We start from the raw sequence: 26473 nt of genomic DNA on the forward strand, positions 1-26473 counted from the left end.
GTCTGTCCCAACACGTCATATGTAATGTTAAGACTTCTATTCATTTCCTTTATCAATAAAGTTATATTACATTTATAAATATTTATGTTGTTTTATATTTATAGTAGATTTCAAATGACAGCTTGAGAAGACCAAGTATTATGACATGTGCAAAGACCTGGAGTTAGAAAACCAAAAGGGAAGAACATGCTCAACATTTCTGAAGCTGAAAGAACTGGAGAAAAAATTCAAGTCTCAAGTTGCAATACTGAAAGATTCTATGGGCAAAAAATTGAACAATGAAGGAATCATCAAAAGAAGATGGAAGGAACACACACGGTCACTGTACCAAAACAAACTGGTCAACATTCAGTCATTTCAGATGGTACCCGATACTCAAGAACCGATGGTAATAAATGGATAAATAAATTATGGTATATTCACACAATGGAATACTACACATCAATAAGGAAAAATGATGAATCCGTGAAACATTTCATAACATGGAGGAATCTGGAAGGTATTATGCTGAGTGAACTGAGCTGCAAAAGGACAAATATTGTATAATACCACTAGTATAAGAACTCAAGAAATAGTTTAAACAGGGAAGAAAATATTCTTTGATAGTTATGAGGTGGGGAGGGAGGAAGAGAGGGAGGGAGAGAGGTATTTACTAATTAGTCGATAAGAACTATTTTAGGTGAAGGGAAAGACAACACACTACAGGCGAGGTCAGCACAACTGGACTAAACCAGAAGCGAAGAAGTTTCCTGAATAAACAGAACGCTTTAAAGGCCAGCATAGCAGGGGCAGGGGTTTCGGGGGACACCTAAGTCAACTGGCATAATAAAATCTATTCAGAAAACATTCTGCACCCCACTTTGGAGAGTGGCGTCTGGGGTCTTAAATGCTAGCAAGTGGCCATCTAAGATGCATCAATTGGTCTCAACCCACCTGGGGCAAAGGAGAATGAAGAACACCAAAGACACAAGGTAATTATGAGCCCAAGAGACAGAAAGGGCCACATAAACCAGAGACTACATCAGCCTGAGACCGGAAGAACTAGATGGTGCCCGGCTACAACCGATGACTGCGCTGACAGGGAACACAACACAGAGCCCCTGAGGGAGCAGGAGAGCACTAGGATGCACACCCCAAATTCTTTTAAAAAGACCAGACTTAATGGTCTGACTGAGACTAGAAGTACCCAGGTGGTCATGGTCCCCAGACCTTCCGTTAGCCCAAGGCAGGAACCAGTACCAAAGCCAACACTTCAGACACGGATTGGACTGGTCAATGGGATAGAAAATGATACTGGTGAAGAATGAGCTTCTTGGATCAAGTAGACACACAAGACTATGTTGGCATCTCCTGTCTGGAGGGGAGATGAGAGGGCAGAGAGGGTCACAAGCTGGCCGAATGGACACAAAAAGAGAGAATAGAGAGAAGCAGTGTGCTGTCTCACTGGGGGGGGGGGGGGGAATTAGGAGTATATAGCAAAGTATATGTAATTTTTTATATGAGAGATTGACTTGATTTGTAAACTTTCACTGAAAGCACAATTAAAAAAAAAAGAACCGATGGTAATGAAGGATGAAGGCCAAGCAACACTGAAGACACTGGTGAAAAACAAGGCTCTAGAAATTGACGCAATACCAATTCAGATGTTTCACCAAGCGGATGCAGCACTACAAGTGCTCACTGTCGATGCCAAGAAATTTGGAAGACAGCTATCTGGCCAACTGACTGAAGAGATCCGTGTTTATGACTATTCTAAAGAAAGGTGATCAAACAGAATGTGGAAATCATCAAACAATATCATTAACATCACATGCAAGTAAAATTTTGCTAAGGATCACTCAGAACAGTTGTAGCAGTACGTCAACAAGGATCAGCCAGAAATTTAAGCTGGATTCAGAAGAGGACATGGAATGAGGGATATCACAGCTGATGTCTTAAAACAGAGAACACCACAAAGACCTTTTCCTGTGTTTCACTGACTATGCGATACCTGCATATACACCAAGTAGTAGTCCTTCAGACAGAACAAGGGGATACTGCATAGCTTAAAGTCAGGGAAGGTGTGTGTCTGGGTTGTATCCTTTCACCAAACCTATTCAATCTGTATGCTCGGCAAATAATCAGAGAAGCTACACTATATGAGAAAGAATTCAGCATCTGGATTGGGGAAAGACTTGTTAACAACCTGCATTAGGCAGATGACACAACCTAGCTTACTGAAAGGGAAGAGAACCTGAAGAACTTATTCATGACAATCAAAGACTACAACATTCAGTATGGATTATAAGTCACTCAAGAACCCAGAGTAATAACGAAGTTACACTAAGCACAAAAGAGGCAAAGCTAAACAACACAGAGTTTATGGATTAAGACTTGGGTGACAAAGCTATAATATTACCAATAATATTGGTAGTAATCATAAACTTTTAAATACAGTTACCAACAATCTCCAGGAAAGAGATGAGAACTTCCTCAAGATTTAAGTAAGCTCCAGCGTAACTTTTAGATAAGTTAAAGTAAGCATTCCTCTGTGTCTGAGAAGTTTATATTGAGTTGAAAATTTTTCACTAGAAACACAACTAGGAACTTAGAATTTTCATCTAGTGTAATCTGTAAATCCGAGAACGTGAATACACAAATCTCATAGGATCAGAGAACCCTTTAATTTTAGATCCTGATTTAAAGCTATGGAGAACATCTACAATTGTACAGATGAAACACCAGCTCTAGGTATAGGTGGGAGGACAAGGACCGACACTGGGGAGCCATGCTTTCCACACACCTGAAAGCTCGAGGTAAAAAAAAATTCCCAAATGGAGGAAAAACAGGTCTGTGGAGCGCACACAGGACCCAGCTGGATGCACCGTTCCAAGTTTCATAATTTTGTTGACATCAGGAGAGCACTACCATGATCCAGGACCCAGTAAACATTCAGGGCCTTCCCCTACAAACTATCCACCCCCTTTTCTAACCCATATCACAGTGTGAACAGGGAGCTGTGGTTTTAGAACAGCACAAGAAATGCTTCACTGCCTAGAAGGAGTCAAGAACATTGTTCAGAGAGATGGGACAAGGATGGCTCTGGAAGGCGGGGCTCAGTCTGCACATCCAGAGCTGCTCTGTCTCTAGATTCTGCTCAGGAGACTGTTATTCAACACAGAGCACCAAGGCCCACGGTGGGGATGGTAATGCCCCACGGTGCCAGCTCTGAGAGTCACATAAGGAAGGTGAACCCAGGCATCTAAATCCTGACAAGCCACCTGTGTATAGGGGAAGGGCCCAATGGCAGTGGGAGAGGGCCCCAGGGTGCCTCCTAGGCCTCAGTCCCTTGGCCTCCTCTGCTACCTTTTTTCTTCATTGAGGAACCACACCTCCGCAGCACACAGTTGCTCCCCCAACAATTCAGATCCAGCCTCACCCACTTTGCTAAGGACAAGCCAGTTCTCCGTAGAACTCACCATTTCCTTTTCCAACTTCTAGAATTCTAAGGGAATGTCGTCTCTCAGCCTAAGAAGTTACTTCAGGAAGAGGAATAGGAGTGTGAGCAGAGGCCTGGGCAGTTTGGAGGCAGATGAATAATGCTTGGCCCACACACCAGCCAGAGCAGTTGAAATCCTTCCCTGTGATTAACGCATGCGCAAGATGGTCACCCTAGGTCCTCACCTGCCTGGACTGGACTAGTTCTCTCTGCACCACACCTGAGACCTGAAATGGAAGAAGGATAGGGAGGAAACAGTGCGGAGGAAGCAGGGAGTCACAGGCCTATGTCCTCCTCCCAGGCTCAGGGCAATGCTCCACCCTGAGGGCCTTTACACTGAACGCAGAACAGGCTCCAGCCCCCACAGCACACACCTGCATTCTTCAGGCAGCTCCATGGGCCTCTCCTTTCTGCAGCAAGACCACAGATGGAGGAATTTACCTCTCCGGGAGCAGGAGGAGCAACCAGACCTGGCCAGGCTGCAAAACTTGAACCTGATTTCCTCCAGGGAGTTAGGGGTACAATATTGAAGTTGTGGGCTCACCTGTGTAACTCCATCCCTTACAGATCAACACACGCAGTTACCTCGTATCAATGTGAATTGTCAGGAAGAAAACAGTTTTCAACTTTGGCCAATGAACGTATCAAAGTTCAGTCATCGTTAACCATGTGGAGCTAAATCTCTGGAGATTTGCTCTTTTTATACGGAGTGACATACATATGCATCAATAGCGAGGGCAGGATCTTTAGTTTGGTGGTGCGTGCGCAGTCCGCATAATTTTAGTGAGTGGGCTTTTGTGCACGGCTCGAAAAATACTGCACACAGCCCTAAAAAAATGGCCCTGGCGCTCTATTATCACCCCAGGAAGGTCATATAACGGGTCAATTTGAAATCTGTGCACCTGCGCCTCAGCCTCCTGCCACGAGAGGACAAGGAACCTGGGGATTCAACCGATCATGGTGAAGTGCTATAAAGTTGTAACAAAAACGCAGCCAGAGTAGACTTTTCTGAAAAACAACGATTATAGGATGGTGAATAACCCTTAATAACCGTTTCAGGACTGCCTGCTTTAGTGTCCTCAAAGAAAAAGGTTTAATAGAACTCCAAAGTTCTCACAATGGTTTTCAGATGGTAAATTGTTCCTATCTTCCCATTGGATGTCGCAGAAAATCCAAATCCATTTGACTCGCCCATATTAATAATAAACCCATTGTCGTTGAGTCGATTAGTGACCCTATAGAACAGAGTAGAATTGCCCCATAGAGTTTCCAAGGACCGCCTGGTAGATGTGAACTGTCCACCTTTTGGTTAGTAGATGTGGCTCTTAACCACTACGCAACCAGGGTTTCCATAATAATAAGCGCAGATATTACTTACTGAGCACTTATTCTCCCTCAGGGGTTGTGTTAAACATTTTATATGTATAACTTGCCTCACTGCCCTTTAGGGAAAGTTACCAAGATGAAGAACACGTAATATGTTCCCTTTTCTGTAATCTTGGTCAAAATTATAAAAACAAAACACTCGAGCACAGAAAACCCAGGAAGTCATGAATTCCAAATTGGATCGATGGTTCATTTTGCCCAACACCATTTTCAACAACACATGTGTACAGGACTAAATGGGCACACCAACACGGAGGCCCGGGACCCTGCATGTCTCCCCGCTCCCTGAGCACCACAGGTCTGCGCGGCTCCCACAGCTCCCACCTCACCTGTCCACGCACGGACACACACAGGGAGCGACCCCGGCGCACGGGAGGCCCAGGACCCTGCATGTCTCCCCGCTCCCTGAGCACCACAGGTCTGCGCGGCTCCCATCACCTCACCTGTCCACGCACCGACACACACAGGGAGTTACCCCGGCGCCCGGGAGGCCCGGCACCCAGAATGTCTCCCCGCTCCCTGAGCACCACAGGTCCACGCACCGACAGATGCAGGTCCCACCTCCGCGGCCTCCACGAAGCAGCTGCGGCCGCGGGGCCGGGGGCGCGCACGAAACAAGCGGACAAGCGGCGGCGGCTCCCCGGCTCCAGGGAGGCCCGAGGCTCTGGGAGCAGAGGGACCAGGAGGGCGCGGGGAGCTGGGGCGGCGCCCTCAGACCCGGGACACGACCTGCTCTCGCCAGGCAGCGGAGCGCTACGGACACCCACTAGGACTAGCGACCGTGGACGCCCACTTCCGCTTCCGGGGATGCTGGTGACGCAGAGAAGGGCTTCCATACGGGAACCCACAACGATCCAACTCGGGACCGCTGGGTTTAGTAGTTCCCTGTTGTATTAGGGATCTGTCCCAGTCGTCCTTATTTCCTCTTTATTTTAGCCCGAAAGAGCAGTTTTAGACATTTTTTTCTCCCAAATTACCCATTAAAATTGATACCTCAGACATACTCTGTATCGGTTTTTGTAATCATTGTCTTTTGAAGGCCTCAATTGATTGTAATATCCAGGAAATTTTAAGCTCCTAAACCCTATTTCTGCTGCACCATTTCATTGCGTCAGGATAATTACGGCCTTATTTACTCTTCAGTTACACCAGTGGCTCCTAAACTTGATTGCACACACACATCACATGTGAATTTTGCAAAAATGCAGATTCTGATTACGCACGTCTGCGGTAGGACCCTAGAACTATCAAGTAGTGTTGGCGATGCTGAGCCACACTTGGAATCAAGAGACATTGGATGGTGATTATATTTATTCCCATTATTTTATTTATGGAGGAGATATAACCGAAGGAGGGCTATTGTTGCGTCCTATTAGCCAGCTGAAATAAGATGGACGCCACACCACCAGTTACAAGAGAAACAAAATGGAAATTTATTGTCTGCGCACAAAAGGAGCAAAGCAGGATTCCACAAACATGAGGCTATGTGCTCCCTCTCTGAGGGGGTTGGGGATGCTTTTAATCCCGATGGCCTCTGGAGTTGGTTTTGGTGCCCAGAACTCTCTCCCCTTAGCTCTCCCATGTCCACATCTGGAGGTCCAGATGTTGAATCATGTCGTGAAGTCCATGTCCAAGGACAAACTGAGGACACAGGTCTTCAGGTCCTGCGCATGCCCAAAGTACCGGCACCAAATACAAATTGTGCTTAGAGCCGTGCAGTGTGCTCCAGCCAAAACGAAATTATAATCCCTGGCTTGGCGGCTGCTAGCCGGGAGGGGAACCGCGACGGAATGGGAGGAAATCCCCACGGAGGCCTCAGAGGCATTTTCCTAACGGCACTGGAATACACGGTGCACAAATGTCTTCTTGGTGTGTGATCTGATGTCCACCCCGACACCAGTTAGTGTGCGAGCCTGTGCGTGTGTGTAAGCGACCAGTGGTAGACCAGGCCAAAGGGTCTGGCCCAGATTGGACTGCAAATAAAAAGAGAACAGAGGGGCGTAGGGGGAGCAGACTACAGGTAACCTCAGGCCATTGAGGAACAGAGCCCTCACACCACAACACGACTGCCACGTCCGTGGCTGCCCACCCAGAACGCTCACTTCCACTTCCAGTTTCCGGGATGCTCACTGCTCAGGAGGTGGCTTCCCTACCAGAACCTAAAGCCCTCTAAGTCGGGGCCTGTGGTTCAGTGGCTCCCCCTGATGTTTGGGATCTAGCCATGGCTGTCCTTTATTTCCTCCACAGAGAAAAGCCTGGGTTGTCTTAAGTGCGAATATAAACTGAAATGCGGAATTCAGGAATCAAATATACTTAGAGAGGTAAGTTGTCTACCTTTAAGGACATTTGTTAGACATTACATATGACACTTTTAGTTAGAGCTCATTGAAGAGAACTCAGTCACATGGTCCCACCTGGTAGCAAGGACTACTGGGATATAAAATGGTGGTCCTAGGCGACCAGATTTAGAACGGAAACTCAGGAATTCTATGATGAAAGTCCAAGGTGACAACAAATATTGAGGGAGATGAACATCTGTCACAGAAGTAGACAATACTATGTTTTGGAGGTCCAAGTAGCAGAACTTGAAGACTGATTTCATGGGCAGTGACTGAGGTAAACAGAAGTAACACGCCTGATTTCCACCTTTCTGACATAACCAACAGGGTAAATGGTAATACCTTTCTAGAAATGGAGAAAAGAAAGGAGGGTAAGTTTGAGTAAAAGACGAAGGAATAATTAGTTACTGTGACCTTGTCCACACAGCCCTGAAAAAGGGAAGCAGTTTTCCCATTTTACTGTGCACACATCCAGAGATGTTTTATGACCTGAGGCATGTATAAAAGAGGCTGAAAGAGTAGGATCTAAAGTTCTTCAAGGTTAATTAAAGAAAAAAAAAAAAATCTCTCGGCCATAGAATACATGTGATAATCTCCCCCCAAAGGGGGTCTGTGGGTGTTGCACAATGCTCTGTCAACCGCGGAAAGAAAAACACACTAACATTAAGAAGGCCAGAATTAAGTACTCACAGGAGCCAGAGGATCCTACAGCACACTTGGATACAGGGCCACACAGGTGATTACACCCAGGGACAAAGCAACAACATGTTGGAACTGTATGACAGGGCATTAAGTATGGCAGGTAAGAGGATCTAAGTGTTGGAGTTGACATGTGCTAGGAATTTATTGATCGGTTTAAAAGTTTCTACTGCTTTAGTGTGGGAAAAGCCCACAACCAGAGAAAAAGTATCAAGCTACAAGTTGTTTACAGCTTACCCAGGAAATGTCAGTGAACCTGGACAAAAAGTAGCAAACCTTTGAAGCCCACTGGCAGTCACTGGTGATAGACAGCAGGGCCACAGGAGCCTGTCCTCGGGACGCCAAGAGGAGCCTGTCCTGAGGGAGCTGAGAGGAGGCCTGTCTCCAGGAAACTACCAATAGAGAGACACTTATGTTGGAATAAGCTGGGACATGAGATGGGCCACAGCATCAGGCTTCTCATCAGGGAACTCTCATGCAGTGGATGTACACTGCAAAACGAAACAGTGACCAAACCCTGCTAGGAATTTTATTGGACTTGGGGAGAGCAGAGTTTCAGCCCCTGGGAATAAGATCCTTGACAAGGGAGCCTCAAACTCCACCTACTGGGATGCTGCTTTGGGTTTCATATCGAAAAACACTAGAAACTAAATATATTAGAAGCAATTTGGAATTTCAGGGCTCACTTTGGGAAAATGAGTTCCCACCTGCAACTTCTTCCACATTGGGAAAATGAGTTCCCATTTATCTTTTCTTTCCTCTTTGAGGAATTCGGGTTTTCTCACAGGGTCTGATATCTACCCATCTGATATTAGAACCTGGTTTTCTGTAGAAATGAGTCAGTCTTACCAAGGAATTGATGTACACGTTTTAAGGCCCTGGGTTCTTTATTTGCTTTCAATTTTGTTATGTTGTTTAAGAGTATAGGCCTGGCTTTTCACCTGGACTCAACAGACGGGTTAGTTTATGTATTTTTTGTCCCATTTTGTTCTGAGAGCTTGACTCTGATGGAGTATTTGTAACCATAGTGAACTTTTAGTCCATTCGGTCCCATGTAGTTAATTCAATTCTTTGCAATTCAGGATCAGCAGCAGTATGTAAACCAATCATTCTCTATGCATGAGCTCTGGAAAACTTGATTCAGTCTAGCGGTATCCACATTCAAACTATCAGCTTTTTTTATACGTCGGATATAGGGAATTACAAAAGTAATGCAAAGTTAAATAAAACCACTACAAAAAAAATTATCACAAAATGCCTCTAACAATGATTAACTTTATTTTCAAAGTGCTTTGGATATAATAGATAGAAATCTTGATGTGTAATAATGCACGCCTTCTACATTTATTTGGCAACCACGACCTCCCCCCACAAGGTATTTTTGTAAGCGTGCTATGCCAACTATTTTTGTACAGCAACATTTTAAAAAATTCGGGATGGTGGCACTTAAAAAATACCTTGTGAGGGGAGGGCACAGTTGGCAAACCAAAGTACAAGGTGTGTATTATTTGGTTAAAAATATGGTATACCAAGAATATACCAAGATTATCAATTATACTCAATATTCATCAACTCAATGTAGTGTCACTGTTCACCAAAGCCTTCCATACCTCCATACCCCTAGGACGTTGTTTTTAAACTTCTCTTTATTGCCATAAAGGAGATGTTTTAGACGTTTTTGTCCTCTAATCGCCTATGAAAATGAATACCCCAGATATACTATTATCAGTTTATGTATAATAAACTTTAGGGGGCCAAAATTCATTGTAATATTCAGCTTAATTATGGCCCCCCAAACTCTATTCTTACTTTTACTCTCCACTACCTCAAGGTAATTCTGATCCTATTTACTCTTCCTTCAGTTAGACCAGTGGTTCTCAAACTTTCTCACAAAACACATCACCTGTGGGTCTTGTTAAAATGCAGATTCTATTTCTGTAGGCCTCAGGTGGGGCCCCAAAAACTTTGTTTCTGAAAAGGTCCCATATGGGGCTAGTGCTGCTGTTCCATGGAGCACACGTGGAACAGTGAGGTATTAGTTGGTGGTTAGAATCATTACCATTCAGTTATTTTCTAATGAAGGAGACATTTTTGTGATACTGCTGGAATACACAGTACACAAATGTTTTCTTGGTGGGTAAGCTCATGTCCACCCCGGACACCAGTAAGCAGAAGCAAGGTGAACCCCCTCACCACCCCATTGTCTCTCACACATATGTTATCACTGTGAAAATGATGACCTTGGACGAGATTCACCCTTCGCAACAGCTGAGGTAAATAAACCTCCATACGTATACACTTCTTTCTTTTATTGTCCTTTGATTAAGCTGCTTTCCATAACATATTTATAAGGGTCTCCAGTCTGGGATTACCAAATGCCAAGATGTGCATGGGACAGTTTTTAACCTTTCTTCCAGGATATCAGAAAGTTCTGCTGTCAGGGAGGGGTATTCGAAATGCAAATAGATGAGAGACATTCATGAATTGGAAGGAAGAGGGGCTTTAAAATCATTGAAGAGACATGACAGTCACGGAGACTGCAAGGTTACCAGCTAGTAATACAAGGATGTTAGGAGGCGGGGCCAAGATGGCTGACTAGGTAGAAGCTACCTCGGATCCCTCTTGCAACAAAGATTCAGAAAAACAAGTGATTCGATCACATACATGACAATCTACGAACCCTGACCATCAAACACAGATCTGAAGAGTTGATGTCAGTGACAGAGACTGAGAACGAACAACCACGGGGAAGCAGAGACTGTTTTCGAAGCCTGGAAGCAGCGTCCCAGTCAGGAAACCTTGGCGCCGGGCTTTGGACTGGGCTCAGGGGAGCTGAACAGGGCATCCTGTGACGGCACAAACACGGGACGCTGCCCTACCCCCCAGAATTGACCTCGGGAGAAGCCCAACCAGTGCACACAGACAGCGCAGCAACGCGGCTGACAGGTGGAGAAGTCACCAGGGGGCAGCAACTGGTTTTGCAGCCAGGAGTGCGGCGTCCCAAACAGGGAACCTTCGCGCTGGGCTTTGGACTGGGAGCTGAGGAAATAACCGTGGCTTCTGAGACAGTGCAAGCACAGGACAGGGGCCTGACCCTCGGGGGCAATCTCTACCCAGCCAGCGCACAGTCGACATGCCCCTCGGGAATCTCAGATAAAATAGTCATCCCAAGCAAGATAAGTAACTTTGTCTATATTCTGGGGTGCTACTCTCTCCTATTTATCTGCACCCTCCCATCCCCTTCCCAGGCAGCTTCATTAACATTGGAATTTCCTGAGCCTGCCTGACAGAGAACTGGGCTGCGATTTTTTTTTCTTTCCTTTCCTTTCTTTTTTTCTTTTGGTCTTTTCCTAACCCATTCTCCTGGCCTGAGAGAAGTAGCTACAAAAAACCCAGGGACCAAAAATCCTTCCCTAATTGGACTAAAAACACACAACCAGCTCCAGCCAACCATATGTGATCCACAGTCTTGGGTTTTCATCCCTACAGGGAAGAAGGTGGCTATTATAACGAAAAGACATTTCTGATAGAGATATGACTGTAATTGTTTTAGCTGATTACTGGAAAGACAAGTTTCCAAGGTCTGATATCTCTGCGTATTCAACAGAGCCCTCACTGACCCACAACAGGGAACTGAGGGCTGAAGCTCCCTCAGACCTCCTAGCCTCCAGCCTTAGGGGTTGAAGGACGGTGACACTTACCAATCTGTAGAGGTACTTGCATTGGGGGCCTAAGGTAGAGCTGCAGAGCCCACCCACCAAAGTGCTTTAGGAATAGAGACACACCTACCTCACTAGCACTTGGGGGAAGCCTGTCAGCATCTTGACCCCCCTGGAGTGTGAACCCCTACTGTTACTAGAATCTGGTGCACACAACTATCACCACTACTTCTCTAGGTGGATAGGTGACAGTCTGCACCACACACTTGGTGACACAAAATCAGATTCTACTCAAGAATACTGAATGGACTCTTAGGCTTGTATATCTCATAACAGCCCAAACCAGCTGGTAAGAGGACATAAGTGATTCAAGGGCTACAACAATCAAGACAGCACAATCTAGTAGCCCATCTACGTATATTGAAAGAAAACAAGACTCAGTTAGCAAATATAGAATAAATCACTACAATATCTTAGTGATGGCTCGAAGACGGCAGTCGATATCAAACCACATGAAGAAGCAGACCATGATTGCTTCTACAACTCCCCAAACCAAAGAAACAAAATCTTCCCCAATGAAGATACAATCCTGGAATTGCCAGATGCAGAATATAAAAAACTCATTTACAGCATGCTTCAAGACATCAGGGATGACTTCAGAAATGAAATAAGGCAATCTACAGAAAAAGCCAAGGAACACTGATAATGCAGTGGAAGAAGTCAAAAAGATTATTCAAGAACGTAGTGGAAAAATTAATAAGCTGCAAGAATCCACAGAGACTGCATTCAGAAATCCAAAAGATTAATAAAATTACAGAATAAGACAACGTAATAGGAAGTCAGAGGAGTAGACTCGAGCAGTTGGAATGCAGAGTGGGAAATCTGGAGGACCAGGGAATTGACACGAAAATAGCTGAAAAAAAATCAGATGTCTATGCAAGATGCTCATCGAACCCCATTTAAGATTGATCCAAAAAGAAAATCACCAAGACATATTATCATCAAACGTGCCAAAACCAAAGATAAAGAGAAAGTATTAAAAGCAGCCAGCGATAAAAGAAAGGTCTCCTACAAAGGAGAATCAATAAGAATAAGTTCAGACTACTCAGCAGAAACCATGCAGTCAAGAAGGCAATGGGATGACATATACAGAGCACTGAAGGAGAAAACCTGCCAGCCAAGGATCTTATATCCAGCAAAACTCTCTGTCAAATATGAAGGTGAATTAAAACATTTACAGATAAACACAAGCTTAGAGAATTTGCAAAAACCAAACCAAGCCTACAAGAAATACTAAAGGAAATTGGTCAAAAAAACAATAATATCACATACCAGCACAATACAAGGTCACAGAGCAGAACATCCTGATATCAATTCAACTAGGGAAATCACAAAAACAAATTAAGATTAATTTTAAAAAGAAAAAAACACTCAAAACAGGGAATCATTGAAGTCATTACGTAAAATATTACAATAATCAAAAAGAGAGACTAAATACAGGTGGCATACAACTGCCATATGGAAAGGGATACAAGGCGATATGGACAATACAAGTTAGATTTTTACTTAGAAAAATAGGGGTAAATACTAAGGTAACCACAAAGAGGTATAACAACTCCATAACTCAAAATAAAAACCAAGAAAAACGTAACGACTCAGCAAACATAAATTCAACTACTATGAAAATGAGGAACACACAATTTACAAAGAAAAACGTCTCACCACAAAAAAGTCAGTGGAAAAATGAAATTCTCAACAACACACATAAAAAGGCATCAAAATGACAGCACTAAACACATACTTATCTATAATTACGCTGAATGTAAATACACTAACCCCACCAATAAAAAGACAGAGAGTCTCAGACTGGATAAAGAAACACGATCCGACTATATGCTGCCTACAAGAGACACAAACAAACTAAAACTCAAAGGATGGAAAAAAATATATCAAGCAAACAATAAGCAAAAAAGAGCAGGAATAGCAATATTAATTTCTGACAAAATAGACTTTAAAGTTAAATCCACCACAAAGGATAAAGAAGGACACTACATAATGATTAAAGGGACAATTGACCAGGAAGATATAACCATATTAAATATTTATGCACCCAATGACAGGGCTGCAAGATACATAAAGCAAACTTTAACAAAACGGAAAAGTGAGATAGACACCTCCACAATTATAGTAGGAGACTTCCACACTCCACTTTCGGAGAAGGACAGGACATCCAGTAAGAAGCTCAACAGAGACAGGGAAAACCTAATTGCTACAATCAACGACCTTGATCTTATTGACTCAGACAGAACACTCCACCCAACACCTGCAAAGTATACTTTTTTTTGTAGCGCACATGGAACAGTCTCTAGAATAGACCACATATTAGGTCATAAAACAAACCTTTGCAGAATCCAAAACATCGAAATATTCCAAAGCATCTTCTCAGACCATAAGGCCATATAAGTGGAAGAACACACCTTGCCCATGGATAGGAAGACTTAACATTATAAAATGTCTATTCTACCAAAAGCGATCTATACATTTAATGCAATTCCAATCCAAATCCCAACAACATTCTTTAATGAGATGGAGAAACAAACCACCAACTTCATATGCAAGGGAAAGAGGCCCCGGATAAATAAGAATGACTGAAAAAGAAGAACAAAGTGGGAGGCCTTACTTTACCTGATTTTAGAATCTACTCTACCGCCACAGTAGTCAAAACAGCCTGGTACTGGTACAACAACAGATACACAGACCAATGGAACAGAATTGAGAATCCAGACATAAATCCATTCACATATGAGTAGTTGATATTTGACAAAGGCCCCAAAACAGTTAAATGGGGGAAAGAGTCTTGTTAACAAATGGTGCTGGCAAAACTGGATATCCATCTACAAAAAAAAAAAAGAACCAAGACCCATACCTCACTCCATGCACAAAAACTAACTCAAAATGGATCAAAGACCTAAATATCAAACCTAAAATGATAAAGATCATGGACGAAAAAATAGGGACAATGTTAGGAGCCCTAATACAAGGCATATACAGTATACAAAACATTATTAAGAATTCAGAAGAAAAACTAGATAACTGGGAGCTCCTAAAAATCAAACACCTATGCTCATCCAAAGACTTCACCAAAAGAATAAAAAGACCACCTACAGACTGAGAAAAAGGTTTTAGCTATGACATTTCTGATCAGTGTCTGATCTCTAAAATCTACATGATACTGCAAAAACTCAACTGCAAAGAGACAAACAACCCTATTAAAAAATGGGTAAGACATATGAATAGACACTTCACTAAAGACATTCAGGTAGCTAACAGATACATGAGGAAACGTTCACCATCATTAGCCATTAGAGAAATGCAGATCAAAACTACGATGAGATTTCATCTCACTCCCTCAAGGTTGGCCTTAATACAAAAAACACAAAATAATAAATGTTGGAGAGGCCGTGGAGAGATTGGAACACTTATACACTGCTGGTGGGAATGTCAAATGGTAAAACCACTTTGGAAATCGTTTTGGTGCTTCCTTAATTTTTCTTTTTTAAAAGCTAGAAATAGAACTACCATACGATCCACCAATCCCACTCCTCGGAATATATCCTAGAGAAATAAGAGCCTTTACAAGAACAGATATATGCACACCCATGTTTACTGCAGCACTGTGTACAATAGCAAAAACATGGAAACAACCGAGGTGTCCATCAACAGATGAATGGATAAATTATGGTATATTCACACACAATGGAATGCTAGGCATCGATAAAGAACAGTGAGGAATCTGTGAAACATTTCATACCATGGAGGAACCTGGAAGGCATTATGCTGAGTGAAATTAGTCAGTTGCAAAAGGACAAATATTGTATAAGACGACTATTATAAGAACTTGAGAAATAGTTTAAACTGAGAAGAAGCAGTTTCCTGAATAAACTGAATGCTTCGAAGGACAGTGCAGCAAGGGAAGAGGTTTGGGGACCATGATTTCAGGCGACATAGAAGTCAATTGGCATTAATAAAATCTATTAAGGAAACATTCTGCATCCCACTTTGAAGAGTGGCGTCTGGGGTCTTAAATGCTATTAAACAGCCATCTAAGATGCATGAATTGGTCTCAACCCACCTGAAGCAAAGGAGAATGAAGAACACCAAGGTCCCAAGGTAATTACGAGCCAAAGAGACAGAAAGGGCCACATGAACCAGAGACTACATCCTCCTGAGACCACAAGAACTAGATGGTGCCCAGCTACAACCGATGACTGCTCTGACAGGGAACACAACAGAGAACCCCTGAGGGAGCAGGAGAGCACTGGGATGCAGACCCCAAATTCTCATAAAAACACCAGACTTAATGGTCTGACTGAGACTGGAAGGACCTCGGTAGTCATGGCCCCCAGAGCTTTTGTTAGCCCAGGACAGGAACCATTCCTGAAGCCAAATCTTCAGACATGGCTTGGACTGGAAAATGGGTTAGAGAGGCATGCTGGTGAGGAGTGAGCTTGTTGGATCAGGTGGACACTTGAGACTATGCTGGCATCTCCTCCCTGGAGCGGAGATGAGAGGGTAGAGGGGGTTAGAAGCTGGCGAAATGGACACAAAAAGAGACAGTGGAGGGAGAGAGTGGGCTGTCTCATTAGGGGGAGAGTAATTGGGAGTGTGTAGCAAGGTGTATATAAGTTTTTATGTGAGAGACTGACTTGATTAGTGAACTTTCACTTAAAGCACAATAAAAAAACACACTGGATGAAATAAAATACATCTTTCTAAAATTATAAAAAAATAAAATCTTGAGAAGTTGCTGGGCACAATTTAGGCGAATATGGAACGAGAGAGAGCAGTCAAGCATTTCACATGAACTTAACCAACAGGAGGGTGGCTCAGTTAGAAAACTATGGAAATGAGGTTCAGATGTACGGGCAGAAGTTGGAGTTCAGGCTTCCCAAAAGTGGGAGCCATATCCATGTATCACAGGGACTACATGGCCTGGCCGAGAGTCATCCAAAAGGAAATACTGAGCTCTGAACGTTCTAAGATTTCTGAGATTCGTAATAGTAACTCCAGCCACTAAAAAAAAAAAAAAAAAAATTCCTTTGGAAGAAAAATTATATCTTCAATTGTCTCTTTAATTGAAACATCTAACATATTGACAGCTGATGAGACTTTACAACAAATATATAAACAAGTCTTCCTTTTATTTCCTATATTTTAAACATGGTTCAAAATAAAAAGAAAAGCTAAAGAATATAAAGTCTATCAAAGAACAACAAATTATCAGACACACTGGGAATGAACGAGCATAGACAACAGAAACATACAAACAGATATAAAACACCAAACCTAGTCACAAATTCTGTATTTAAACATATAATTGCAAAATTAAAGGGGGTAGATAGGTTTCATATCATTCGATACACACCAGGAGATAGGTTTCATGAACTTAAAGACAGTTGTTGTTACATGCCACTGAGTCGATTCCGACTCATTGTGACCTCATGTACAACAGAACAAAACACTGTCAGGTGCTGCACCATCCTCACAATATCTGCTAAGCTTGAACCGACTACTGCAGCCTCTGTAAATCCATTTCATTGAGGCTCTTCCTCTTTTTCACTGACCCTCTGCTTTACCAAGCGTGATGCCCTTCTCCAGGGACTGATCCCTCCAGACGACACGTCCAAAGTATGTGAGACACAGTCTCTCCATTCTTCCTTCCAGGGAGCATTCTCGTTGTGCTTCTTCCAAGACAGATTTGTTCGTTCTTTTGGCAGTCCATGGTATGTTCCATACTCTTTCCCAACACCACAATTCAAAGGCCTCAATTCTTCTGTCTTTTTTATTCACTGCCCAGCTTTCAAATGCAAATTAGGCAATTCAAAACACCCTGGCTTGGGTCATGTGTCCCTTAGTTCTCAGGGTGACATCTTTGCTTTTTAACACTTTCAAGAGGTCTCTTGCAGGAGATTTACCCAATGCAATGTGTCTTTTGATTTCTTGACTGCTCCTTCCATGGGTGTTGATTGTGGAACCAAATAACATGAACTTAAAGATACATACAAAAATAAACAGAATAAAGCAGAGCTATAAAAGTTGGAAAAGACTGATGGAATGGAAAGAAAAAGAGGATAAAGAACTCAGGGTAAGGAAAACAGAGATGGGTTAAAGAGGGTAAACCTTTTTCCCTATAATTCCCAGTGATCTTGTTTGTGGACACTATTTTTTTGTGAAAAAGTATCTTCTCCAAGTTCCTTCTGGATTTTAAAAAATCAATTCAATGCTTTCAATTTTATCTCTCACCCTTTGTACCTCTGATTCCAGCAGTGAAGTCAGCATTAGTCTCAATCCTTAGTACTGTTTCGGGGTTGATCTTCTTCGACTCCCATGTAAAATCCCTTGTTTCTTTTACTGTCTTTTATCTATACCAGCTTCTCTCCATCTTTACCTGTTGTATGCCCACCTCCCAGTCATTTACTGGACTGACTCATGACTTTCCAATCTGGCTCATCCTATTAGAAATGAAGATCCTCTCCTGCAGGAACTCAAGTCCTGCATCCCTTGCCCAGTGGTGATGCGGTGTCACCGTGTTGCTTGTTCTTACTGTTTGGAACTGGGCACAGGCCGAAGTCCCCTGTAAGGTCAGATAAGGAATCGTGCAGGGGTGGGGTCCGTGCTCTGTACTTCCCTCCCCCACTACCCTATGGAGGGGAGTCACATGTGCAGTGCCTAGGAGGGCAGCCTCCTTGCCTCCCCAAGTCAGAGGTGAGAGAAGCGTATCAAAAGAGAACCCAATGAAGTGGCAGAGTTTCGTAATAACATAGGGTTACAACGTTGTAATGTGCATCAGAACGTCATTACTGTTGTTACTGTACTATTATGTTAACAATGTTTTATTGTAACCAGAAGTGTTTCTTTAAAACCTTTTTAAGCACAGAAAGGTACGTCATATAGTATATTCTAAGGAAAACAGTCGACTAAACGATGTTACATATTTACAATTATACCTAACTGTTCCAACATGAAAATTCAACTTAAACACATAGTTAGGGAAGGAACTCCTTCATAATCTGTGGACTGCGTATCCTACTACGAACATTTAAAAACATGATAAAATAGGGGAGAAGGAAAAGCTGTTTCCTTCAGAATTCCAATTAATAGATATAGTATTTTTGGACATTGGGACAAAAAACATCATCTGGTAAACACCACAGTAATAATGATATGTAATTATCTTTGAATACTAAAATTAGTAGGCCAAAATACAACGAAAAACAGAATATCTACACAGACTCAAAGTACCACTATGAGTTATTAATTATAATAGATAAAATAGCTTACTTTACAATAGGAAAAAATGGAAAGAACGTTTCAAATATGACAAAACAGTCTGAACCAAATACAAGATGAGCATATTTAATTGCTTGCAAAATAACATCGACAATAACGTTAAATAATATGAAGCCAATTATTCCCTGCAGCCTCATTTGTAATAGCAACGACTTTCAGAAAGGTGAAGTTTAGCTTGGACTAAGAAAGTAACAAACACCAATGAGGACAGTCCCACAATTACAATGAAACTATCATTTCTCCCAAAGGCATAAATTACTCTTAATGATCCGTTCTTTTAAGTTAGTATTGATTTCTTACTTACCAAGAAACTTTCGTCTTTAATTGCTGACTTTCAGAAATTTATCAAAATCATAACAGTAAGGACAAAACATCCCACTTTTTACATTAGAATAATCAACTCTCTGTGAGTTCTTATATGTAAAGTGGGGTCTGAGGAACAACTAAAGGCTTTCCACATTGCTTATGTTTATAGGGCCTTTCTCCATGGTGAATTCTGACATGCTTAGTGAGGTTCCAGTTCTGAAAAAAGGTTTTCCCACACTCCTTACACTCATAAGGCCTCGCTCCACTGTGAGTTCTTATAGGCGAAGTGAGGCTGGAGGAATGCATAAAGGCTTACCCACATTCCGTACATTCATAAGGTTTCTCTCCACTGTGAGTTCTTTTATGTGAAGCGAGCTGGGAGGAACGAATAAAGTCTTTCCCACATTCCTTACATTCATAATGTTTTTCTCCACTGTGAGTTCTTTTATGTTTACTAAGGGATGAGTGACAAGTAAAGGCTTTCCCACATTCCATACATTCCTAAGGTTTCTCTCCACTGTGAATTCTTTTATGTCTACCAAGGGATGAACGAATAGTAAAGGCTTTCCCGCATTCAGTACATTCATAAGGTTTCTCTCCACTGTGAGTCCTTTTATGTGAAGTCAGGCTGGAGGAATGAATAAAGGCTTTCCCACATTCTGTACATTCATAAGGCCTCACTCCGTTGTGAGTTCTTTTATGCTTATAGAGGGTTGCATAACAACTAAAGGCTTTCCCACAATGAGCACATTCGTAAGGTTTCTCTCCACTGTGAGTTCTCTTATGAGAAGTGAGGTGGGAGGAATGAACAAAGGCTCTCCCACAATGCGCACATTCGTAAGGTTTCTCTCCACTGTGAGTTCTCTTATGTGAAGTGAGATTGGAGCAATGAACAAAGGCTTTCCCACAGTCCTTACATTTGTAACGCCTCTCTCCACTGTGAGTTCTTTTATGTACATTGAGGACTGAGGAATAACGAAAGGCTTTCCCACATTCCGTACATTCATAACGCCGCACTCCATTGTGAGCATTTTTATGCCTAGTGAGGGCTGAGGAACAATTAAATGCTTTCCCACATTGCGTACATTCATAAGGTTTCTCTCCACTGTGAGTTCTTTTATGTGAAGCGAGCTGGGAGGAAAAAATAAAGGCTTTCCCACATTCCTTACATTCATAAGGTTTCTCTCCACTGTGAGTTCTTTTATGTTTATTAAGGGATGAGCGGCGAGTAAACGCTTTCCCACATTCCGTACATTCATAAGGTTTCTCTCCACTGTGAGTTATTTTATGTGAAGTAAGGCTGAAGGAACGAAGAAAGGCTTTCCCACATTCCTTACATTCGTAAGGTTTCCCTCCACTGTGAGCTCTTTTATGTTTACGAAGGGATGACCGACAAGTAAAGGCTTTCCCACATTCCGTACATTCATAAGGTTTCTCTCCACTGTGCGTTCTTTTATGTTTAGTGAGGTTGGAGGAACTAGTAAAGGCTTTCCCACATTCCTTACATTTATAAGGTTTCTCTCCACTGTGAGTTCTTTTATGTGAAGTGAGGTCGGAGGAACGAATAAAGGCTTTCCCACATTCCTTACATTCATGAGGCCTCTCTCCACTGTGAGCTCTTCTATGTGAAGTGAGATGGGAGCAATGAATAAAGGCTTTCCCACATTCTTCACATTCATAAAGCCTCTCTACGGTGTGATTTCTAATATGTATTTTTTTTATACTGAGTTCTGAGGAGCTACAGGCTTTCCCACATTCCTCACATTCATAAAGCTTATCTCTGTCAGGACATTTTTTAGGTAAAATGAGGGATGAAGGATTATAGATTTCACAATATTCTTTACATGCATGTTTATGACCACTCACACATGTCCAAAGTGATGACAAACCACAGAAACCTTTCCCACATTTGTTACATTCATAACATTTCTCACCAGTGAGTGTTGTCACAGGACTCTTAAGGGTTGGCATACAAATTAAGTCCTTCCCACATACCTTACATTTATCGGGTTTATTTCCATGAGGAACTCTCAAAGGAGTAGTTAGGTGAGAGGAACAGCTGCAGGATTCTCCACATTCCTTACACTGAGAGGCACTGCATCTGGTGGAAGATCTGATATGATGGTTATATGGTGAGTGATCCATGAAGATCTTTCCACACTCAGAGTATTCAAAAGCGTTTACTTCTGGAGGGTTTCTTTGGAGCACAGTAAGATCTAGAATCCAGCTGAAGATTTTCCAAGACTGAGTGCCCTCATTACTTTCATGGAGGTTCTCTACTGTACGACTGCTGTTAAAAATAGGGTGCACGGTGTTGGAAATAATGTGTTCCCATTTCACCGTTACCAAACATAGTGAAGGTGCTTGGTTTTTGCCTGACTTATCTCAGGTTTCCTAGGTTAAATCATCTAGCAGAGACACGACCATTACTGTCACTGAATTTCTAAAATATGAAAAAAAAGAGGCTTTCTGATAATTGTGTCCAAGTGAAATATGTTTCAAATACCCTGTATCTCACTCATCTATTTGAATATGCTGTATTATGAAAACTCCCAAAATGCATACTTTTCCATCTATGTTCATATACATAGACACCTCTATGTGTACAATTTCTTCTCATTTATCAACATGACTAGGTTCAAAAGACCAGGTTGTTATGCAATTTTGGCATTACGTGAAAATGGCAGATGACGTTAGATGAGAAAGTAAAGGATGACAACATCATTATGTAATTGCCAAATTACATCATTACATAGCTAACAGACCAGTGAGAATCGTGGTCCAGTCACTCTGACACATAATCTTAACCATCACAGCCAGCAATACTTATGCCTTGCATCTCAGCATTCATTACTGCCAAATGTCCATCTTCAAAGCTCAAAACAGTCGGATAGTAGACTTTTCTACCGTTGTCAAATATGCAAAATGCTGGGTAAAGAGACAGTCAAAACTGAGGAGAATGTGTACATATTAGTACATTTCAAGATTTCAAAATGGTTCGTAACAGTTTAGGAATTGCCTACATAAACAAAGGCACCATATACTTTGCACAGAAACAAAATCAGTTGCCTGTTCAATTTTCACATGAGTAGGAGAAAAACAGCAGTACCCAACTTCGAGATGGCAGCCAAGTGTGTCACTTTGAATGTGTATCACTTTCCAATGTCCCGCCAATAATCCACTCTCCCACATGGATCCCAAAAGTCTCAGGGGCCTGATGCAGGAAATTGGATTATTGGCAAGACTGTGGAGAGTGACACATATTCAAAGTAGCGCAAATAGCCTCCATCCTTAAGCAGGGCACCGCTCACTGTTTCCTACTCCAGTCAAAATCTGACAGGGAATAGATCTGGTTTCTATGCAACGCATACGCTGCCCCTCATTTACGCTGGCGAGTACTGAACATTCACAAACCGGCTGAAAGTGCTAATGCACCTGCATAAACATGTATGTCTATACGTTAATGTCAGGACACTTTTGGTCTTTCTCCTGAGGCACTGTTTTCTCTTGTTTGAATAACACTCACCTCAAATGTCTCCCCTGGTTGTCAGAGTGACCTATATTGCCATGCCACGTGCAGATTTCTCCTAACGTGGACATCCGGGGATTATTCTTAATGTACCGCATCATTGTACATTCACTGGATATGGATAACTTTTCTCCACCGATAAGGTTTTGGGAGACTAACCCAAATGTTCAAGTTGAGGTTCACAATATGAAAGAAAAAAGAAAGGAGTCAGTGGGGAAAAAGGCTGCCATGAGCAAAGAAAGACTTAGCCACATTTCACTGTTTGAGCATGTTCGCAATGGTTAAAGAACAATTTACTAGGGAATAATTCCATGAGGATTGAGAGTGATGGTGACATAAATAGGTGCAGTTACGAGAGCTGAAAACAAAAATATTGGACACAATGCGCAATGTAACATTAAAGAAGAAAAGTCTCTCCGTGACCATAGTTCTGACAGGACTGCTAAAGTCAGAGAAGTAAGTTCGGGTATCTGTGAAGTAGTGTCCACAAACCAAAAGAGAATTTTTCTGGCTGACTAATTGAAATGTAATTCCATTCATACAGGGCTGGTCTTTCCAAAAATTCTTGCTTTCCTGGTGCTTCCTGACACAGGGGCCCTGGATCGGGCCTATCCTCACTGTACTCAGATCTGTCCTTTTTTTCTCTGAGAAATCAAATGGGTATAGCTCACATGGTGCTAATGGAGAAATGCACATCATAAGGGAAGACAGTGAAGAGCAATGAACATTTCCTCGACACTGAGACGATACTTTCCTCTTCAGGATCTCTGACGAAAGATGGGCGTGACTTTATATACAGCAAAATAATCATGTTGAACTTGTAATAAATACTGTAAAACTCTCTACAAGGTCCCAAACCACCTACATCTCAATGTCCCATAGTGACCCTGAAGCCAATGCTTACACTTACAACACTTAGAAAGCCTCAGGGCTTTTAATCACAGGAGAAATGAAAACTCACCTTAGTACATAAAGAGCTTTACAGGAAATTCAGGATTATGTTGGGTCCATAGACCAAGGGACCACATGTGATTTAGTTAACAATTTATTCCCATTCCTCAGCCCAAATTCTGGAGTAAAGTCAATGAGTCAAATATTTTTATTTGCTAAAGAAAGAAATAAAAGAAGAAAAGATGCCCTTCTTACCTACTGAGGTCAGGTTTCTGAAGGTTTCCATCATCACATCTCTGTAGAGTTTCCTCTCAGCAACATCCAGCAATGCCCACTCTTCCTGGCTAAAGGCCACAGCCACGTCCTCAAGGACCACTGAGTCCTAAAACATTCCATACATTATGAATCACCAAGGTTCCATGGACTTCACTGTGTACAAGAATGAAGGGTAGGGCTCACAGCCCAGGGGAACTAAGAATTCAAAGAGATTTGACACAAAGCTCTGCATTTTACCAAGGTTTATCTTTGGGTCGTCATCAGTCTCTTCCCTTCACTAACTACATTCACTTCCTCACTGATTACATCCTGTTTCACATACATTCAAGAAACAGAAATAATCTCTCCACAGTTTGACTGCAGCCCACTGCAGTCTCATTCCTCTTTATGGTCTAAAACAGAAAACATAGCAGAATTTAGAGAAATACTCTAATGCAGACCATCACTTCCTTGTGATAAAACAATTACACTTCCTCCCATAAGACCCACCAGAACATTCAACAAAACATAAAGCAAAGGGTGAAGGCAGGGTTGAAGTATTAACAAGTGGGAAACAGTGCAGAATGGCGGTTTTTCATTTTGCCCTTCACAGCCATGGGACCACTAAGGCCTGAACAAACAAACTGGCAAACCAACACCCTGAGCTGCTCATATGTTCTTGAACTCTAGGAGATCAGAAGGTCACAGGTTCACCTACAGAAAAAAGAATGATTTTGGAGAATTATGAATTTTTACAAGTCAGTCACCTAGTTTTCAAAAACTCAGGTGTTCTGTCTGTCACCTGTCCTTTTTAGAAACAGGAAAAGGTAATAAAAGAGATCAAATGAGACAGGAAACAGAAGAATCCAGATCGCCACACAATTCTCAAATGTTGAGACCTGATGTAACTGTACATCAATTATTAGTGCCTGCTCCCCTCAACAAATTCATACATTCCAACATAAATAGAGTCTAATGTTATAAGGTGTTGCCAGGGGCCACTGAGTCATTTCCAACTCCTAGCAACCCTACGTACAAAAGGACAAAACACTGCCTGGTCCTGTGTCACCCCCACAGTCATCGTTATGCTTGATCCCATTGTTATAGCAGCTCTGTCAATCCATCTCGTTGAGGGTCTTCCTCTTTTTTGCTGACCCTCTACTTCACCAAGCAGGATGTCCTTCTTCAGAGACTGATTCTATAATTCAAATTTATGCACCAACCACGAAGGTGAAGAAATTGAAGATTTTTATCGATTTCTGTATTCTCAACTTGATCAAACGTGCAGTCAGGATGCATTGATAATTACTGGTTGATTAGAATGAGAAAGTTGGAAACAAAGAAGAATCGGTAGTTGGAAAATATGGCCTTGGTGACAGAAACAATGCCGGAGGTGGCATGATTAAATTTTGCAAGACAGTGTGGCATTGGCAAAAGAAAAGGCAAATAGATAAATGGAACAGAAGACAGAGCTCAGAAATAGACACAAATAGAGTCTTCTGATCTTTGAATAAGTACCAAAAGCAATTGAAAGGAGGAAGACTAGCCTTTTCAATAAATGTGCTACAACACTTGTACATCCTCTAGTAAAAAAAAGGGAATCCAGATGGAGATCTTACACCTTTTACAAACATCAACTCAAAATGGATCAAAAACCTAAACGCCAATGTAAAACTATAAAACTCCAAGAAGACAACATAAAAGAAAACCTAGGTGATCTCCGGGTTTCGGGACGATTTTTTAGACACAACATAAAGTACTAGCCATGATGGAAACACATAAATTGGACTTGGTTAAAATTAAAAAATGTTTTATTACCTACGTATTTACAACAAAATGGTTTTTAAAAAAAGGAAAAACTTCTGCTCTGCAAAACACAGTGTTAAGAGAATGAAGACACGCCAAAACCTAGGAGATAATCTTTCCCAAACACATATATGATAAAGGATTGATATTCAAAAAAGGATCCTGAGTAGGGCAAACAGTTCATGCTCAGTTGCTAGCGCAAAGGTTTACAGTTCAAACCTACCCACCGGAACCATGATATAAAGTCATGGTGATCTACTTCTCTAAAAATTACAGGCAAGAAAGTCCTGCCCTGTAATCCACAGAGTGGACATTACTTGGAATTGATTCAATGGCAAAGGGTTTGGTTTTCCTTTTTTTTCTTTAATTCAAAATATATAAAGAACTCTTAAAACTTAACAAGAACCACCCCCAAAAAGAAAACAAATTAGAAAATGAGCAAAAGATCTGAACAAATAGCTGCCAAACAGGTGTATGAAAAGATGTTCAGCATTATGTATCAGTAACAAACTGCAACCTACAACAAAAAAATACCACTACATATTGATTAGAATGGCTAAACTCCCCACCAGTGACAACACCAGGATGCGGGGCAACAGGAACTCTAAGTCACTGCTGGTTCGAATGCAAAACGGTACACCCCGTTTGGCAGTTTCTTACAAAATTGAATATCCCCTTACCACATGATCCAGCAATTTCACTCCTTCATACTTATCCAAATGAGCTGAAAACCTTTGTCCAGAGAAAAATCTGCAACGAATATTTCTAACAGTTT

The 26473-nt window shown here is 41.9% G+C and overlaps 1 protein-coding gene across 1 annotated transcript; it reads right to left on the reverse strand.

Annotated features, from left to right (window-relative positions):
* Positions 1–1478: 1478 nt before the first annotated feature.
* LOC100665187 (zinc finger protein 883-like) lies at positions 1479–23831 on the reverse strand. The gene is made up of 2 exons (XM_064277893.1): positions 22744–23831; positions 1479–21507 (listed from the first exon to the last, which is right to left on the reverse strand). The coding sequence occupies exons 1-2, from the start codon at positions 22845–22847 to the stop codon at positions 19719–19721; spliced, it is 1893 nt and encodes a 630-aa protein (XP_064133963.1). The 5' UTR covers positions 22848–23831; the 3' UTR covers positions 1479–19718.
* Between the last annotated feature and the right edge of the window lie 2642 nt (positions 23832–26473).

The sequence above is a fragment of the Loxodonta africana genome, chromosome X (genome assembly GCF_030014295.1).
Source record: "Loxodonta africana isolate mLoxAfr1 chromosome X, mLoxAfr1.hap2, whole genome shotgun sequence".
NCBI classification, from domain to species: Eukaryota; Metazoa; Chordata; class Mammalia; order Proboscidea; family Elephantidae; genus Loxodonta; species Loxodonta africana.